We start from the raw sequence: 20,317 nt of genomic DNA, 5'->3' as shown, positions 1-20,317 counted from the left end.
TCCCAGGACTTAATTAATTCAGTTACATTGAAAGTTTGGTTGGAAATAGCTGTTGAAAGTAGGCTGTTCATTCTGGATCCATGAAAAATATGGCACCAATTTCTTAGCAGGCCGGGTTTTTAATTAAGTTTAGCTGACAGTAGAAGATTCATTTATCCATTCTCAAAAAATGAATTCTGTACAAAAGGCTGAAGCAGTTTAAGTGCAGGAAAGGGGCTCATGTTGGGGACCTGGAAAGGCTCCCCTGGGTACAGGGCAGAACCTGAGCTCAGCTGCACCATCAAATCCCCACTTTCACATCAAAGAATCCCAGAATTGTTTGGGTTTAGGCCCATCCAGTGCAACCATCTCCCAGCACTGCCACCACTGCCCCACGTCCCCAGGTGCCACAAGCACAGGGCTGTGAGATCCCTGCAGGGCGAGGACTGGAACGGGGACTCTGGCCCTGGACAGCCCTTTCTGGGCAGAAATTTCCCCTAAAATCCACCTTAAACTCTCCCTGGGCACACCTGGAGTGCCCCTCAGCCACTGTGGAGCAGCACCCCCAGGTCCCCTTCCATGGAGCAGCACCCTGACCCTTCCCAAGCCACCCAAGGAGGTGTCACACCCTGTTCTTAGGAACAGCATGGCACCCTCAGATACTTCATATGGTAATTCCACAGAACAGTACAAGCTTGTGTTTATCTTATCTGGAAAGGTACCCTGGAGAGCACAGCTGCCTGTCCTGCTTCTCCTGTTGCCACATCACTTGAAGTACCAAAATAATCCACCTGCTTTCCAGAGAAGCAGAAGTAGCTGGCTGCATGGACTAACAAAAATTTAGAATGAAGAGCTTTACATTTTTTATCATTTGATTAGCATAAAATATGAAGCCAAGAAGAAAATTTGGCTTCCTTCACCTAGCCAACATCTAAAAATTGCACTGGCCTTGAAATCAGTACACACAAATTTCAAAGGAGTTAATGGCAAATGACTTGGCCACAAAATAACATAAGCAAAGGAAAAGCATATTTGAACCCAACAGACATTTCAGTAACAGTTGGTGTTTCAAACTCAAAATATTGCTGGAGCTAAACTACAGCCTGTGGCTGATAGAAATTTTGAAAATCCAATTAGAACAATGACATACCAGGATTTGGTTTGCATAAGCAGCAGTGTTTGTTCCTCAAGAGAAAAGAAAACAAAATAATTTTGAGATAACAATTTTGTATTAAAGTAGGCCAACTAAGACCTAAGTTCACCTTAAACCTGCAAAAATGCAATAATAATACATGCAAAAAATACCTAAAATTACTTAAACCTCTACTGTGGTGATCTACAAGTGTTCTGAACTTTTTAAAAACAAATTGAGTTTCACATACCACTAAGAAAAATCAGTCCACAACCAAATAAGAAATTATGTAGAAATTTTTTGTTAAATCCAGCAAGAATTAAATTTGAGTAACTCCTCCCATTTAACTGTAATAAACAGATATACAGATAATTTAGCATAGCATAACTTTTTCCACTTGTGCTGGAAGTTACTGATATTTTATAGGAAGCCAACCTTCCTATAAAATTCACCACAATGGGATTAGGACAACAGCTCCCCCAAACTCAAAAAATATCCAATATTATACATAATATTAGCACCCCTAATCTAAAATGAACTAAAGAACTGAAAACATAAGAGTTGGGGTTGTTGCAGAAGGCTCTGGGGAGACCTTGCAGGGCCTGCAGGGGCTCCAGGAGAGCTGCAGAGGGACTGGGGACAAGGCCTGCAGGGACAGGAGCCAGGGAATGGCTCCCACTGGGAAAGGGCAGATTGGGCTGGGATCTTGGCAAGGAATTGCTGGCTGGGCTGGAATTCCCAGATTTGCTGTGGCTGCCCCTGGATCCCTGGCAGTGTCCAAGGCCAGGTTGGACACTGGGAGCAGCCTGGGACAGGGGGAGGTGTCCCTGCCCACGGATGGACTTTAAGGTCATTTCCCACCCAGACTATTCTGGGATTCTGTGAATGTACTGAGGAATATTTCAAGTATGACGATTTCATACCATAATTTGGTATATTTTGGGTCTCCAAACACCTGAGAAAATATGAACAACCACAGAAAAGAGTGTTTCCACTACTTTTTTACCTTCGTAACAACTCAGGATTATTGACACTTTATATTTCTGCTTTTCTTTGCAAATATATAAAGTGACTAAATTCCCTCCAGTAGTGTCTTCCTTTTTATCCCTATTTCATATCAGGGATGAAAAAAAGAGAAATTGAAAATGATATTTTGCACAGGACATGCTCCTAGAATAGAAAGAGCTGTGTAAGAAAGAAAAGTAAAATTGTAATTAATTTCTGAAACCAGAGTGACCCAACAGAGACAGCGCAATGTGAACCTGGCTCCCAGAGCTTGGGGCTTGCTGTGAATTCAGAAGATATCAAAAGGTCCAACTGCTACATCCATTAACCCCACCTGGCAGGTGGGAGAGTGCTACAGGACTTGTGTTTTGAAAGTCTACAGGACCACACAGAAATTTAGAGGATTTTGGGCTGTTTTCACAGAAATTTAGAGGGTTTTGGGCTGTTTTCTGCTTTTTATTTCAATCTAGCACCAGCACCAAAGCTAGCGAACAAAAAACAACAGGGGAAAGTGGAAAGCTGGGAGTTCCACAGGCTTCCAGTGAGAGAAAACCACAAGCCAAACAAGCTGCAGGTGACATTTATGCACATCCTCCTCTATTTTTTCCCCAAAACTCCAGTCTTGTCTCTTTTTTCCTATGGTTAGAGGCAAGGATTCAATCTGACCTTGGCGAATACAGACAAGACTTACAGGACGCCATGGTCTGAATGCTGAGTGCCTGTGCCTTTGTCAAAGGACCTGCTATAAAACAAAGGGGCTTTAAGTATTCTTGAGTGATGCCAAAGTCATCAAAACATTCATTCTGCCCTCTAGAATAATGCTGGGGGGAAACTTCTCTTCTGCTCAGGAGTATTGAGATTGCCTGTTCCAGTTCTCCTTGAGACACAAACCCAGCATGGCACTCTGTGCTCTGATGGAGCCCCTGGCCAAGGCCCACGCTGCTCCTGGTGCTCTCCCCTCCAGAGGAGCACTCAGCCAGCTCCAAGGGCCCTGGCTGCCAGGTTCTGGGGCAGAATGTGCCAACACAGCAATCCAGCTCCACCACCTGAACACGGCCTCAGTCCCGCCATGTGCTGCTGCTCCCTGTGTTCTGTGAACATCTTTAATGAGCCATGGAAGTCATTAAGGCAGCAGAGAGCTAATCACAGGAATGAAGGGCAAAAAGCCTTTCAAAAACACCCTTCAGAAGCTGGGTTTTTGGAGCTGACCCTGCTCACTGAGGGATGAGCAAACACAGAAGCAGCCTGAGACGAGCCCTTTCCAGGCAGGTGGCTCTTAAACGAATTCAGCAATGTCAGTTCCAAGGAACACTTTCCAGGAGGAAGCTTTTGTTCACCTCTGTGGGTGATTTGGGAGGTTCAGACACAGATTATGACATCCAAATCCAGGGTCACAGGGGCATTCCCATCAGCCCTTTACACTCAATGGAAACCTCATCTGTGCTTCAGCTGACCAAGGCAGGTGCCTAATAATAAATAACAAAAAACTATTACCCGACCAGGTCCATAACAGAACTGTAAACACTGAAGCACACAAAGACATCTAAATTTAGTTAGTTTAAATTTCCATGGTGCATCCTTGCCCTCGGTTTCCTGGATGCACTGGAAGCTCCATTTGTTGACTAAAGAGGGGTAAAAGCTATTGCAGCTTCCCCGGGACACCTCACCTGGCCTCCAGAACCACAGAATGGGCTGGGTTAGAAGGGACCTTCCAGCCCATCTCATGCCAGTCTCTGCCATGGGCAGGGACACCTCCCACTAGACCTGGGTGCTCCAAGCCCCATCCAACAGCTTTTGGGTGAATCCCTACCCCAAGCACACCACGGAAGCAGAAGGGCATTCTCTTGCAGAGGCACCACTGATCTTTGTTTTAAATGAACAGCAAAACTCCACCCAGATTTGGAGGTTAAACAGAAAATTTAACCTGGTCCACAGGGAAAGATTCTCTAAATGGAAAGTTAAACCTTAGGTTTCAGAGAAGAAAGGATCTTAACAGGAGTTAATTGTAACTTGAAAAACTCTGACACACAAGTTGGAGTATGATTTGGAGGTGGGAGACCCCAGAGAGTCTGTAATGCACCTGATGCTTTGGTGTGGACATCAGTAGCAGCACTGGAAGGGGCTCTGAGCTCCCCCTTGAGCTTTCTCTTCCCCAGGCTGAACACCCCCAGCTCTCATTCTGTCTCCAGAGCAGAGAGGCTCCAGCACTTGGAGCACCTTCATGGCCTCCTCTGGACCAGTTCCTCGCCTACTGAACAGTTCACCCATCAAATCCACCTTTCTCCAGATCAGAGAGAACTTGGTGCAGCTGAAGAGGTTCCCATGCTCACATCTGCATTCTACAACAAGCAAAAATTTAATCCTCACTCAAATTTGATTTTCACACCTACTACTCCGAGTCACTCTGCTCCTGCGTGAAGGATGAAAGAGATTAATGACTTACTCCTCACCTGCTGCAATATTAACTGAGCCATTGAGCTTTATGGCACAAATACTCACCACCGTGCAAATATAAAACCTGCTTCACTCCTGAACTTATTCTGAGATGAAAATCAATTTACATTCCAACACTATGCTGCCTTCCTGCAGTAGTCACAAATTGTCACTTCTCAGCTAATTGGCTGCAGTCAGCAGTTGGCTCAGAAATGCCAATTATACATGTTTTGTCTTCCCATGTGAGCTCTCTCATGTTGTGCAGAGCGAACACAGGCACGACTGTCTCTAAATTAAAAATAGCGCTTAAGATGTGGTCCCAAATTTCACAGCATCCCAGAAATTATCACACAAATCTGAAAAATGAGAAGTATTTGTTCAATAAACAGCCAGCGGCTGAATTGTGATGCACATCTAATTTAAAGTGCACTAGGACATAAAATTCTGGAAAGTCCCATAATTGAAACAGCAAACTCAGCTCAGACCCTGCACACCTCCACATGACAGAAACATGCCCCAAGAAAGCCAAGGCAGGGCCAGAAAAAAACCCAATTCTTCTGAATCCCCATTCAGAATTATTCTGAATTCTCTGAACTTCTCAGTTCTTTCAGGCCACTTACACGATGAAAGACCTGGAGGGGCTGGAGCGTGGGCAGGGAATAGAGCTGGGAAGGGGCTGGAGAATCCCTGAGGGAGCTGGGAAGGGGCTGGAGAATCCCTGAGGGAGCTGGGAAGGGGCTGCACAATCCCTGAGGGAGCTGGGCAGGGGCTCAGCCTGGAGCAAAGGAGGCTCAGGGGGCCCTTGTGGCTCTGCACAGCTCCTGCCAGGAGGGCACAGCCGGGGGGTCGGGCTCTGCTCCAGGGAACAGGGACAGGAGCAGAGGGAACGGCCTCAGGCTGGGCCAGGGGACCTCAGGGTGGGCATTGGGGAATTAGGGAAAGGGCTGTGGGGAATTAGGGAAAGGGCTGTGCAGCCCTGGCACAGCTGCCCAGGGCAGTGATGGGGCATCCCTCCCTAGAGGGATTTAACAGCCATGTACATGTGGCATTTGGGGACACGGATCAGTGCTGGCCTTGGCAGTGCTGGGGAACAGCTGGACTCGATGATCTTAGAGGGTTTTCCAACATAAATGATTCTGTGATCCTGCAATTGCAACAATTACTCTGGAGGCAAGGAAGCTCTGAGGTACTTGGAAAAAGTGGTTGAAAATAAAGATCCCAAACCTTGAGACGGAAGACACATCACCAGTAGGAAAACACTCCAATCCTCTGAGTTCCAGTTCCTCAAGCACCTCCCTCCAGTCCCAGCTGCTGCAGTGCAGATGCATTTGGGAAGGGACCCCATTGCATTTGGGAAGGAGGGACCCTGATGCACTTGGGAAGGATCCTGTTGCATTTGGGAAGGATCCCGCTGCACTTGGGAAGGAGGGATCCCATTGCACTTGGGAAGGAGGGATCCCATTGCACTTGGGAAGGAGGGATCCCGTTCCTGCCCCGTGCCCAGCAGAGCTCTGACACCGTCTGCATGCAGGCTCGGTTACGTTCGATTGCAGGCCGACTATTGCTGGAGAGGTTCAGCATGGAGAAAATTAAAACTTTAGCACATAACAGCTCAAACTCTCACTCAGACCCTCGAAGTCCAGTAAAAATGAGCATTATAGTCAAGTGAGCTTAAAAGCAATATCTGCAAGTTTCTTTTTTAAGGGTTCAATATAGCTGACAGATGGAAACAGGCAAAACCTTCTGTCTTGCATCATTTCTGACCAGACAAAACAGGGGAAAAATGCAAGATACAGCTGAGGGCTGCAGTAGTGTTAATGGGGAAAACAAGCTCTCTCTCCTTCCTGAAGAGGCTGTGAGTTCCAAGGATCATATTGGATGAGAAATTTAGCATGTTTATCAACCTGTAGCAAAACATCCTGTAATATGCCAGCTGCAAGAATCTCATCTTTAATAAAATAAAGTAGTAAAGTGTGTATGTATATATGTATATATGTATATATATATATATATATATTTATACATATTACATATGGAATCATAGAATGGTTTGAGTTGGAAGGGACCTTAAAGATTATTTAGTTCCAGCCCCAAACTAAATAGGTATTTATATAAATAACCAAATTAAAAATATCTTTGAATGACAACATTGTCACATTATTACACAACACTAAAGCCACAAGTCATCTCAAACACCACATCACGACCTGAAGTGGCAGTAATTAAAAACCTCCAAATTTACTTTAAACAAACCACATTGCATCAGGATCAGTTTTAAAGAGCCATGAAATCAGAACCGAAGGCTGGGCTGCTTTATTCACCACAGGTTTTTCTGTTGAGAGCCTTGGCTATGATTTGGTGTTCAAGAAATCTTAACGTGAAAAAAATAACCATGCTGGGTGGTGCAGAATGAACAACTTCTCTATAAGCTCTCAGATTTGCATTTAAAAGGCCAGGTAGTCACTGCCTATCACTAAAATATTTCTAGAACATGTAATTCACCCTTTTGTCATGAAGAATTTCCCAGTAAAATACTGAAGTGACAAATCAATTGATGGAATTTAGTTCAATCCCCAGTCAAGATATTAATGTAATTTGTTGATACTTTTGGTCCAGGTGTGGGAAGGTAGATGGTGCTAATCTTGTATGCAAAACAGACTGGTTAAAGTAGTAATTATACATGACACTTGTAACTCAAAACAATAATTTTAGAGAGAACCAATTTAAGAAAAAAAAAAAAAAAAAAACTCTTTGAAATCCCCAGCCATGCCAGAAATGTATTCCTATACAGGACTGTGACACTTCTACCCTGCCCTGTCCCAGCTCTTGCTTGCCAACATTGCTGGGAGCAACATTTGCCATTACAGTAAAAACAGTCAAAATCTTAATAATACAAAGTCAGGAAAATAAGTGAGAGAAAAAGAAGGACATTCCAGTGACATTTTTTCCATGAAAGAAGCCCCACAGTCAGCTGAGGGCTGCCTGTGGAGTGCTGGTGTCTCTGGCTCCGTGTCTGGGAGCTAAACCAGCCACAGGCATTTGGGTTTGTCACCCTGTCCTGGGCTGACTTTATGATGCTCACATTCCCATTGGTCTGTTTAGCCCAGAAATGAGTTTTGCACCTTTCAGGCTGGTTCTGAGAGCAAAGGGGGAGACAAGAAGTGCACAGTTTGTTTTTGGACACTGCACTCACTCCCCACATTCCTGCTCCTGGACTGGGATGGACAGACAGCAGGACAGAGCTCCCCTTTGCTTTTAGTTAGTTTTAGCAGCTGAAGCACAGAAGTTCCCTGGACTGTGCTTTCTCTTTGGAGCTGTTCAAACCTGCTGTGCCCTGAAGAGCAGCAGAGCACCCCCAGCTCTCCCCTGTGCCCTACGGGGCATTTCCAGCCCCAGAGGGACTGATCAGAGACTGAGTGAGCTGAGCTACAGCCCACCAGGGACTCTGGGAGTGTGTCACCTCTGCAGAACAGTGAGAGGTGTTCTTGTTCCATATTGTTCATTTTTGGTGTGCTGGTGAATGCTTTGCCTGTTAAATAAACAGTTTTTTCCACTTTTCTCCAAGAAAATCTTTTCCCGAACCAGCTGGGGGAGGAGCTGAATTTCCTTTCTAGAGGGACCCCAATTCAGAGGTTTCCTCCCAAATTTGCCCTAAACCAGGACACACCCTCTCTTAGTTCTGGATATACTTTCCCTTGTGGTTTAGCCAGGCTGAATCCACTGTCACATTTCGGTGGGTGGCTTCTTCTATTTTACTTTTACAATATGCTTTTCTCACCTTCATTACCTCTGCTCACTATTCTGACTCTTTAAATAAGCTTTTGTATAAAGAAAAGTATCTCGCTCTTTCAGCTTCTCAGCAATGGCCCACAGCACTCACTTTTGAAATACATTTGAATTTGGGGGTCTATATTTACAATCTCTGGTGGGTTATGGTATTTTCAAGAGTTATTCATCATAGAAATACAGCAACTTCAAGCAACCAGCACTGGCCTCACCCAGAAGAAATTAATGCCTGATTTGGACTTAGCTTCCATAGAAAATTAATTCTGCAATTTTTTATATATTTTCCAGCCCTGCATTCAGAAAGAGAAAAAAATCAGCTTCCTTAAAATTAAGGCAATCAATATATATGTCACTGTCAGATCTCAATAAAACACAACCCAAGAAATGCTCCTGGTATTATTAAATCTGAATTGCAGACTGTCTCTCTCTCTGGTATCCTATAACTTTTCTTATTTATGCAGCTGAAGTTTTGCAACAGGCATTCAGAAAGACTTCCAGTGCTGTAGACAGGTATTACAATAAACCTCACATGTGAGTCACTACAGCTCATCCCAAGAAATCCCAAGGTGCAGATGTAAAACCCCAAGACTTCATTCATTGCCCTTGGCAGGGCCTGCAGGGGCTCCAGGAGAGCTGCAGAGGGACTGGGGACAAGGGATGGAGGGACAGGAGCCAGGGAATGGCTCCCACTGCCAGAGGGCAGGGCTGGATGGGAGATTGGGAATTGTTCCCTGGCAGGGTGGGCAGGCCCTGGCACAGCAGCTGTAGCTGCCCCTGGATCCCTGGCAGTGCCCAAGGCCAGACTGGATGGGGCTGGGAGCACCTGGGACAGTGGGAGGTGTCCCTGCCATGGCAGGGGTGGGATGGGATGATCCTTCATCTCCCTTCCAGTCCATGAATCTGATAAAAACCCACACCCACACCCCCAACACAGCACCTGGGAAAAATCTGGCATGAACAATTTTCAGGATTGTTCATGCTACAACCTCCTGCAAAATGGACTGAATTGGCACCACCTCCTGCCAAGGGTTAACTGCCTGTGAGAGAAATCTTCCTTTTTAAGGATTTAAGAAGGTGCTAACAAAAATATTACTTAACAGAAAAGGAACAACTTCTAAAAGGAGAAAAATGTCACCAGTTGATGCCAAAAATAAGGTGGCAGGATCAGATAAAACAACAGCAGCTGTTTCATGTTTTAAAGGACCATTTAACTGTTCTGTTTTAAATCTTTCCATCCCACAGTAGAAGATGTCAGTTTGCCTGTTCTGAAAAATCAGCATGTAATTGCATGCCTCCAAAAGTAATTACATTCAACAGCAAATTTCATCAGATTAACAAATTGATTTACGTTTCATTGTTGGGTTTCAAGAAAACCTCTCACATGGTGAGAGAGATGCAGGGAGAGAGGCTCAAAAGCACTTGCAGTTACAGCTAAGGAAAGGCAAGGGAAATCATTAGCAAACAACTTTGGCATTACAATGCTTCCAGAAGCAACAGAAAAAAAGAACATTTTTGGAATAAAGGGTCCCAGAGAGTTGAGGATGATTTTCTCTCTGCACTTGCATCTCTTTCTTGTTAAGTATGAACAAGGCACATGAGGACCTGGCAGGAAAGCTGTCCAGATCAGCAACCTCACTGATTTGATTTCAAGCCTACATAATTATTTTACCAAAGCAATCCCTACCTATCTGAATGCGTTTTATTCTCTTTGGCCAACAACAAAGATACTCCTCCTTTGCCCTCACTGAGGGCTCTCATTCAATGAACCTGTTGCTTTTGGTTTGAGAATGACACTAATTTAGAGAAAGATTGGAAACCTCCACAGGCCATGTCCAGTCCTCAGGGGTTATTCATCCTGTATCAAATACCCAATGCTCCTTCCAGAGAGAAACTGTCTGCATTACAGACAGCTCAGGCCCTGCTTTTTAACTGTGCATGGTTTCTTTATTTTCTCTTTTTTCCATGGATTATCAAAGCCTTTTAGTCAGGCTGTAAACCTCAAAGAGGGAAAGGCAGAGAGCATGACTGCTGGCAATGATCATGCCACCTAAAGAGGGTGAAAGCCTAAAATAAAAGGAATGTGTGAGATCTGCTGTTCCTCCAGCTTTGTTTTAGCACCTGCAGGAGCTAAGGGTACCCCAAAGCTTTCCTTGGCTGTAGCAAAGTGTCATCCATCATTTAGCTCTGGAGGAAAACAAATGCTTCCTGAGCTACACTAAACATGAATGGCAAATAAAATTAAAGCTTAATTGAAAGTTACATTAAGATTCTTGCTAATGCAGACCACCTGTTTTAGGGGTAATACTGCAAATGAAACTAGCAGGTTGATGGGGAAGAGCATTAGAAGAAGAATTGCAAATCAAAACTGCTTTAATGAAGGAGCTTTACTCTGAAGGTTTCAGTATTTACATACTGGAGGACACAACATTAATGAAACACTGAAATAAACAATGATAAAGATCAGAGCGAGGGCTTTGAGGATTGTGGAGTCTTCTTAAAAATGCAATTCCTGGCAGTTTGCAAAATATGGGCTAATATTTCACACTTGGATAGCCACATTCAGCATAAGAAAAACCAAGAGCCATTCCTCAGCAGAATCTCAGCCTGGTGTAAAATTCATCTGACCCTGAAACACAGCTGACACCAGGTGGCTCCACCTGAACTCTGCCTACAAACAAGACAGGAAATATCTCCGGGGTAGGGAAAAGACCCATTTCCAGCTTCACTGCCAGCTCTGCTGAGCAAGGAGATGTGAAGGGAGTTTGCCCTCCTACATCCCTACAGACCTTTTCAGCATATCACTGGAAACCAGTGGGAACTGTTCCCAGGTCAAAGGGAGGCAATTAGTCACTATCACACAATCCTTTGGGAAACCCTTGGGCTGCAGAGGGAGGCAGAGAAGTCTTTTGATGCCTGTGAAAGAACAGAACTTCAGCAATTCCCTCAAAACAGCTCAGGATAGAAGAAAAGGTCTTCAAAAAATCAGTAGTCCCAGGTCTGATATACAAGGCACCTGAATCCAAGAAAGTCACAGTTCCCAGAGGTTTAACAGGAGCACAGTTGTCCTCCCACATTTATCAGAAATCTCACTTCATGCAGCACTGCAGCTCTTCACTTGAGCACTAAAATGAGCATTTTCCTTCCAAGTTTGGATAGTCATCCTGGCAATGGGAATTTAAGAAAAGCAACAGAAGGCAGAGAGGGAGGGAGGGCCCCAAAGGAAGGGGCTCATTAAAGAGCACCTCAGCTAATGGCTGACATCTCATTCCTTCCTGGGGATTGCACCTGCAATGGATCTGTACAGAGCAGATGGAGCTGTGACACCTGGATTTTTCCTGTGGAGCCAGGCTGGGAGAGCTGGGAATGTTCAGCCTGGAAAGAGAAGGCTCTGGGATGATCTTATAGCCCCTCCCAGGGCCTAAAGGGGCTCCACAAGAGCTGGAGAGGGACAGGGGACAAGGGCCTGGAGTTCCAGGACAGGAAGGAATGGCTTCCCACTGCCAGAGGAAAGGGTTAGATGGGATTTGAAATTCTTCCCTGTGAAGCCGTGGTACAGGTTGCCCAAGAAGTTGTGATTGCCCCATCCCTGGAATTGTTCCAGGCAAGGCAGGATGGGGTTTGGAGCACCCTGAGATAGAGGAAGGTGTCCCTGCCCATGACAGGGCTTTCAATGAGATGGTCTTTAAGGTCCCTTCCAATCCAAACCCATCTGTGATCCCAAGATTATGTGTGCCAGTCCAAACACAGCCACCTGGATCACCACAGACCAAATTCTGGTTTAATTACAGCACATTTGAGCCTGTCCCCAGTTTCCAGGTCCCCCATGAGTGACAGTTTCTGCATGTGCCCTCCTGACACCTCCTGTGCCAGCTGCCATCCACTGGAGGGCCATGAATTGTTTCACCTTGCAGCTCAGCACTCACCCTTTCAGCAGAGGAACCAGAGAGCAATGCAGCAATTGGAGTGGGCTCACCAGGACCCTCCTGTCAGGGTAAACAGCATCTCTGGAGACAGAATAACTATGACAACACATATGTGACTGAGCTAAACAATCCACAGATTGTCTTTCAGGTCCCTCCAAACCTGTTTCCATTAACTATCTGAGTAAAAAGGGATAAAGATATAAAGGAGACTATATAGATAGACCATCCTGAAATAAATCAAGTAGAGGAAACCAGAAGAAAGTTTAAGGAACTAAAGTTGAAGACACAGAGGCAATTTTAGCTATTTTTCCATTACAGCCTTTATGAAATCTGAGTGAAAGGCAACAATTTCAGTGAGTTGAATGTTTCCCACTGGTTCTCAAATGCACTTCAAACAGTGGAAGCTATGCAATGCTGCTGCAGCCTCCACCACGCTGCACATGCAGCGATGCTGCACAGTCACAGTGGCACTTTTTGAAGCCCACCACTACAATGAATTGCCAGGAAAATGATATATAGTGAATACCTAATGAGATTTTGCAAATGGCACATTTTGTATGCAAGGGCTGCAAAATTCCTTCGCCTCTTTTTGTTACTTGTAGCATTTGGTTCATAATTAACATTTAAGTGTGTTCAAATCAAAATCCTTCAACCAACAGGAAGGAAAGAGGGAGGCAATTGCCAGTTAATGATACAATTACAAACTGGTTTTGCCTTAATCAGCTCCTAAATGTCTTACACATTCTCAGAATGTAGAGATCAATGCAAGATGCTTGGAATCTGAGAGGAAAAAATCAAATATCAAATGGGACAGAATGTAAGTGAATATAAACAATAGTTTGGGTATGAAACAAGACTAAACCACCAATTTCTATTTAGTGAGTGGCAGCAAACACCATCAGCAGTAAATTTTTGTGATGAAGCAGAAATCTTACAGCCAGGGGAGAGTTTCCTGTATTAGCAGATGGAATTTTCAGCCTCCTGTACACTCTGGAGAGGAATTCACTCACTGGACTTGCCCCAGGTAAATACATCCAAGTTTAAACAGTGTTAAAACCAGCTGACATTTACACAGGTATCTGAGAGAGTTTCAAACTCTCACCATTAACTACTTGGCAGCTCCAGAAGTACAGTTTCACCTCAGAGTGAGCTGACTTTGCATGGATTGAAACCCATGAAGAGAACTCCTCTGGAAGTTTCTGAACTGAATTCCTTTGCTTCTTACTGTGCTATTGTACAGCAGATAATTTACAGTCAATGTCTCTCTTCTACTCTGAGCTAAGTTTGGAAAGAATAACAAAGCAAATTCACAATAAAGATTAAGCAAAGAGGAAGAATAATGGGGGAAAGATTACTATTACATTTGCATAAGTGTAAAAAAAGGCTCAATTGTTCAACGCCCACTAATGTCCTTTTCTAAAGGGTGCACTCCCAGTTTGGGGGAAGACAGGGAATGTTTAGAGCCAGGCTGAGGACAGGAAGGTGAACAGCTGGAGTTTGCTAAATGCTGCAAAATTCCATGTGTCCAACATTTGCAGCAAAGATGAGCTAACAAAGCAGAGAGAATGGAAATATCGAGACACTACTGACAAGGCCCAACCGGGATTTTCAGGAAAGCTTGGGAAAGTAAGGCTTTAAGTGAACTCCTTCATGCTTGGAACTGCTCAGAAAGGAGAAATTAGGAAGAAGATTGCTGTATTTTGAAGGCTTTCTGCATTTTGCTGCTTTAGTTCTTTTACTGAATGATCATTTTAAGTCATTAACCAGGCAGGGAAAGACATCCCAAACTAACATACTTTAAAAAAATAAATGAACTGAAGTGGTTTGAAAAAGAGGTGGCGCAAGACAAAGAAAGAAGAGCCAGAACTGAGCATTGGCAGGGACACAGCCATCTCTTACACAAAGGAACATTTACACTTTCCAAGTGCAGATTTTAACAGGCAAGGAGACAGAATAAATAAGAGACAGATTTCAATCAAGGACTTCAAGATAAAGTTTGCAATACTTATAAAAACAAAATAAGGTGGATTGTAGAATTGCTTTGCAGTAAAAACTACATTTATAAAGTTTTCTGTTGCAAGATTTTGTATAGACATAAGCATTCATGTTTAAATGCATCTGTTGTATTGAAATTGAAAATAAGCCAGGACAAGTGAGTGTATGCACAATGACAGTTTACTAAGATAGTCAAACAAAGAATAAACCCCTAAAATATGATTTGGACATGCTGCACTGCCCAGGAGCAGCCCAAACACATGCATGAGCTGCCAGGTGATGCACATACGTGAGGACAGAATCATTTCCAGCAGCTTGGCAGGAGCAGAATTTTCCTGCCTTCGACATACTCTATTAAAATCAGTGTAATTTCCAAAGGAAATTGAAACATGTTCTGTCGCTGTGTGACAGTTTAATAGTGGAGTTGCAGTGAGGAATACTGGAGGAGACAAGCTAGGAGATAAGAGAACAGTTTGCATCCTACCCATACTGCAACATGGAGTTTTAATTAACAAGCCAGTCAGTCCTGAAGGACTGATCCCAACAGCACAGGAACTTTTCTGCAGCGAAATCAGGGATGAACTCCTTGGAAAAACAAATGAGAGAAGGAAAGTACAGGAAAGTATAATAGAAGGAAATTATTCCTGAGAAGAATGTAGCATGGGATGAGTCAAGGACTGAGGGCCAGAAGTCTTAAAATCACAGAATCAGAGAGTGAGGTGGGTTGGAAGGGATCTTAAAGCTCATCTCATTCCACCCCCCTGCCATGGGCAGGGACACCTTCCACTACACCAGGGTGCTCAAAGCCCCATCCAACCTGGCCTGAAACACTTCCAGGGATGAAGCAGCCACAGCTTCTCTGGGAATTTGTCAAAAAAATCTTTGTCCCAAAAACCTGTACCATGATTTAGCTTGTATTTTATCATATCAAACACAAACTACAGAGAGCCACGACTTCACAAAAATGAAGAAAACTGGGGCATGGAAAGGACAGGTAGGGACACAGATTGCTACTGAGGGAAGGTCAGTCCCTCACAGCAGATTGCACAAGACCTGAGAGGACACGGTGGGTCCTGGGTTTTAGCTATGCACTGAAGAGAAAACTAAGAGAAATTCTATGGACCACGGATTGCTGGTGGTTGCCAGACTTTTACACAAAAACTGTGTCTCAGTGAATAAGAGCTGATGCTATTTTAGATTGTTTTGGCAAGTAATAAAGATATTAAGAAGAGCTGGTCATAAAACATTAACTTGGATTGAGTGAATACAAGCACATTCACATTAAATTAAGGATAAAGAGAGGTTAAGTGTTGTAAGAGAATCAAAGTTCACTCTTTAACTATGAGAAATTAAATCAAACAGTAAAATCAAGTGGATAAGGAGATCAGGAATGGCAAAGCTGCCATCTAAATATTTCTCTCAGGTCAAAGATGAAAAACTATTTGAAAGCTGCATCCTCAGAGCTAACCTCAAAAGGGACAAGAGGATCAATTAGAGAGACTCTGTATTAAGGAGAGGAAAGGATTTATTAGCAATGTCTTGAAAGTCAGCAAGAAGCAGAGAGATAAAATAAGAGCTGCCAGAAGTCAAGCTGTGCCATTGCTCAGCAAATGAAAACAAAGCAGCAAGAGATGTTTCAGCCACATAAGTAAAGGAAACCAGGAGGGGAAGGGAAGAGGGGACGCTGTAAGGAGAGGTAAGTGAAAAACCAATCAGCTGTATCCCTAACACATAGTTCTGCAGCAATAAATAACAAAGAAATGAATAAGGGTAAGGTACAGCCTGGCACTGATTATGGAAATTCAAATATCAATCAAAATAACCCATAAGGTTAAAAAAAAGAATTACGTTTTTTCTTGACTCCTGCATTTATGAATTTGATGAAAGAGAAGCTCAAATATTTAAATAAATCATTGCATAAGTGCTCACCTTTGTACACACATGCTATTTCCCCTATGACAATAGTATTTACATGAAAACAAGGAGGTTTGGGACTTGCTACTTGAATATCCAATGACAAAGATTTTACATTGCAGCTCATCAACTCCTTCATATTTAAAACTCAGGACTTGAAAATAAACTAAGACTTTACCAGTTTATGAAGTAAAAACTCTCCAGCTGCAAACTGATTATCAAAACTGTAAGTGATATTAAAAAGAGTCCAAAGCCAACCTGCCAAATCTTCAATCTGCAATCAACAAGACAAAGTTTCCCAAGTAATTAAAACCCAGTATCTTTAGGAAAAGGTGATAAGAACATTTCACAAGTATTCCTAATATTTTTTTTAATTCAGGAAAAATATCACTATAGCTTAAGGACCTTTTTTCCAGGTGGATCTCATTTTCTTGCTCAATATTATCCTGTGCATTATTTTTGTTGAAAGAGTGAGTTTGCCTGACCAATAAGTTTGAAACACTGAGTGCACTGATGTGAAATGTCAGCTTTCACAAAACAATTGCATGAACAAGGCTGAAGATGGAAGGATTTGGGTTCCCATATTTGACCAAGTTTCTTTGATGAGGCAGAATTCAAATATGCCAAGCTTTAGCTGAGCTCTGTGGCTGCCCCATCCCTGTAATTGCTGGAGTTGGGACAGGGCTGGAGAAAGCTGTGCTAGCCAAAGCTGTCCTTGCCCATGGCACCTTTAAAGCCCCTTCCAACCCAAACCATTCCATGATCTCCGCACCAGACCTCCAAGGATTTTGTCCTTCAAACACCCACATCACTCTGAGCACACAGGGAGCTGATACTTGACCAGCCCACTGCAAGAAGTTGGCTGAGGCTGCTCTGAATTGTGAGCTGCCTCAGCAGTTGCAGGATCTGTAACTGCAATCACAGAGTGATTCTGTCTGATTTTATCACCATCAATCACAGAGTGACTCTGTCTGATTTTATCACCCCCAATCACAGAGTGATTCTGTCTGATTTTATCACCCCCAATCACAGAGTGATTCTGTCTGATTTTAGGACCACCAGTCAGAGAATGATTCTGTCTGATTTTATCACCACTAAGCTCCGTCCCTGCTCATTCTGCACCACTTCATCCCCACAGCCAGCCTGGTGCCTCAGGCACTGCCTGCCAGCCACCTACCCCTAATAAAGGGGAAGGATGAGCTGCTGGCCCTGCACGTGCCACCAGCCAGAAGCAGCAGCAGGAGAAAGGGGGTGGCCCTTGAGCTGGGCCTTTTGAGTACCAGGCACTAAAGAGCTCCTAAAGCATTTCCTCTGTCTGCTCTTTCCAGGCTTCCTTTTCAGCTTTATCAGTCTTTTTCTACAACACCAAGATCTGCACATTTGAAGTCAGACACCTTGTCAAACACGGCCCTGTTAATAAATGAGTGTCTCTATTTCACATCTTCAGATCCACTGGGCCGAGGCATGATCAGAAGATTCCTCACACCCTCTTCCTCTTATCCAGGAACATCAGACTCTGTCTGCTCTGGGATTACACCAGCCTGGCTCAGCTTGGATTCCTCCACACACAGCAAACTGCCACAGTTTTGAGAGAAATAGAAAAAGCACCTTTAAACAATTTGACATATGTTAGCACCTCCTACCTGTATTTTTATGGGCCAGGTGAAATTGCTGACGTAAACAAAGAAGGTGATGTTCGGGTTGTTGCGGAAATCAAATTTCTCATTGGAGAAACTGTCCTTGTACTCTTTTATATTAGTTCTGGAAACAACTGGAATTTCCTCCCCAGCCTGTGTGCCAGCTGTCGTAAGGAGTAGCAAGAAAAGGTATTTCAAGGTGTACTTAAGAAAACAAACAGAAGGGCAAACCATCCTAAATTCTAATTTTAAAAAATTCACTATTCATTCAAAACCAACTATGTCAAGCTGCATTGCATTATCAAAACCGCTGTGTGCCAAGATGTTGCATTGTAAAAAATCAAATTTGCACTTTCAATGTTTACAAAACAACACTATAAAAGTTGAAAACATAGGTTTTTTTAAACATTTTACTCCCCCCCTCAGGCTAACAATTTAAAAACACTATGCAAAAAGTACATGGGTTAAAAATCCCCCAGAGTTTTCCCACTTAAATCTGCCTTTTTCAGAAACTGCTAAATGAAAGAAGCTCCTGAGTTACTCAGATCATCCTCAATTTACCTGCAAAACTTGTGGACCAAGTAATGTTGAGGTTGAAGTTTTTAGATGCATTGATGAACATGTCCAGGTCTCTGTTTTGCTAAAGGAAGAAACAAAAAAGAAATCCCATTTTCAGAATAAGCAGTTTTACTGTACTGTTTTCTAGGAAATCATTGCTAAAAAAAATTATCTTGAAATTTGTAACATAAAGAAAATACATCATGCTAAAAACTACATAATGTATTTTCTGGAAGAAGTATTCTCCTCCTCAAGGAGGAAAAATATACATAACAAAAGAGTCATGTGTACAGAATATCAATGGAAGAACTGAGACACAAGATGTGGGATGACATCTCTGCTCTGGAGCCAGGCCAAGGGAGATGGGATTGCTCAGCCTACAGAAGAGAAGTGCCTGAGGAGTGCCTGGAGGGGCTCCAGGAGAGCTGCAGAGGGACTGGGGACAAGGGATGGAGGGACAGGAGCCAGGGAATGGCTCCCACTGCCAGAGGTCAGGGATGGATGGGGGATTGGGAATTGTTCCCTGGCAGGGTGGGCAGGGGCTGGGCTGGAATTGCCAGATTTGCTGTGGCTGCCCCTGGATCCCTGGCAGTGCCCAAGGCCAGGTTGGACACTGGGGCTGGGAGCAGCCTGGGACAGTGGAAGGTGTCCCTGCCATGGCAGGGGGGTCTGGAGCAGGATGAGCTTTCAGGTCCCTTCCTACCCAAACTGGTCTGTGATTTTAAAAAAACTGGAATGGCTCATAGGTTGTTCCAACAACTGGTAAGAATCAGCTGTGGCTCTTTATGAAATCTTCCTGTGACGATTTGGGACTGCACAGCCAAGCCAAGGTCAAAAAGCTCTGGGTGCTTCATGGAGCTGCACATACCTTCCATATCACAGGAGTACACCCAAAGACCCACAGAACTGTAACAACTCATTGCCTCCAGGGCCAAGAGAAGACAAAGGACAAAGTTAAAAGGGAAAATAGAAAATGTACCTCTTCTGGTGTTGCTACAAAGTTGATTGCTGTGTAATAGCGATCGTCCTCCTGGGAAAGGCTGAAGGTGAACTGATAGTCAATGAGCAGAGTATCTGTAAGGAATGCAGGGAGACAGTTATCCCATCTCCTGGAATAAAGTAACTTCTGTAAAGCAAGGCATGTCACTGAAGGGTTTCTTGGACAACCAGAACACAACACTATCGTGACACTGCTACAAATTACTTCAACCTACATATGATCCCACATAAGGAACAAAAAACTCCAGGAGCTGAGCCTAGCTAGAGAGGGAAGAGAGCTGGCTTATACTTGCCAAGCAACCGCCTCCAGCCTTGATCTAAATCAATATTCCTACCTATACACTGTAAAAAACATGCCAAAAGATTTACTTTTCCAGCCTGCAATACCTCTGTGATCAAAGGGAATAGCAGAAAAGTTCAGTAGTTGTGTAATTCCCACTGTGTAATTCCCACTTGGAAGGGGACAGTGGTCCCCCCATTCCAGGTTTCTGTACATCAGCAGATTTTCCTGGAGAGGTTCTACAGAGCAGCTGGTTGGTCATGAACCCAGCTGCCATCCTGCTCTGGGACACACCCCACCCAGGCATGCCAGGAGCAGCCTCTGGTCTGTCTGTCTGTCTGTCCTTCCCTGCTCCCGTCTGCCCAGGCTGGTGTGAGCCACAGCCACCAGTGGGGTGCACTCACCCACCTCAGCACCTTTCCACTACTGCACACTGCTGTGAATTGTGCACATTCCTGAAACCATGCAGAGATATTCTCAGCAATAATAACCAGGAACTGACACACCAGGTGCTGTTTTCCTCTCTCTGCCTCCCAGTGACCCCTCATTGACTGACACAAGTCAGACAAGCTGCTGGTGTCCATCAGACACAGCACAGAGAAACAGTCAGGGAATGAAACCAAGCAAGAGTGGATCTGGGCAGCACAAGGTTCTTCCTGTAAGAGCTGCAAAGCTT

General features: G+C 44.0%; 1 protein-coding gene across 1 annotated transcript in view; it reads right to left on the bottom strand.

Annotated features, from left to right (window-relative positions):
* Positions 1-20,317, bottom strand: part of ATRN (attractin) — a 148,762-nt gene that overhangs the window by 44,878 nt on the left and 83,567 nt on the right. Inside the window, exons 22-24 of the mRNA XM_058803585.1 lie at positions 19,342-19,436; positions 18,366-18,444; positions 17,811-17,968 (exon numbers count right to left, since the gene is read on the bottom strand). Of these exons, the coding sequence (XP_058659568.1) occupies positions 17,811-17,968; positions 18,366-18,444; positions 19,342-19,436 (332 nt within the window). The remainder of the gene's footprint in view (positions 1-17,810; positions 17,969-18,365; positions 18,445-19,341; positions 19,437-20,317) is intronic.

This window comes from Ammospiza caudacuta, chromosome 4 (assembly GCF_027887145.1).
Source record: "Ammospiza caudacuta isolate bAmmCau1 chromosome 4, bAmmCau1.pri, whole genome shotgun sequence".
Lineage (NCBI taxonomy): Eukaryota > Metazoa > Chordata > Aves > Passeriformes > Passerellidae > Ammospiza > Ammospiza caudacuta.
This window is presented reverse-complemented; position numbering and strand designations above follow the sequence as displayed.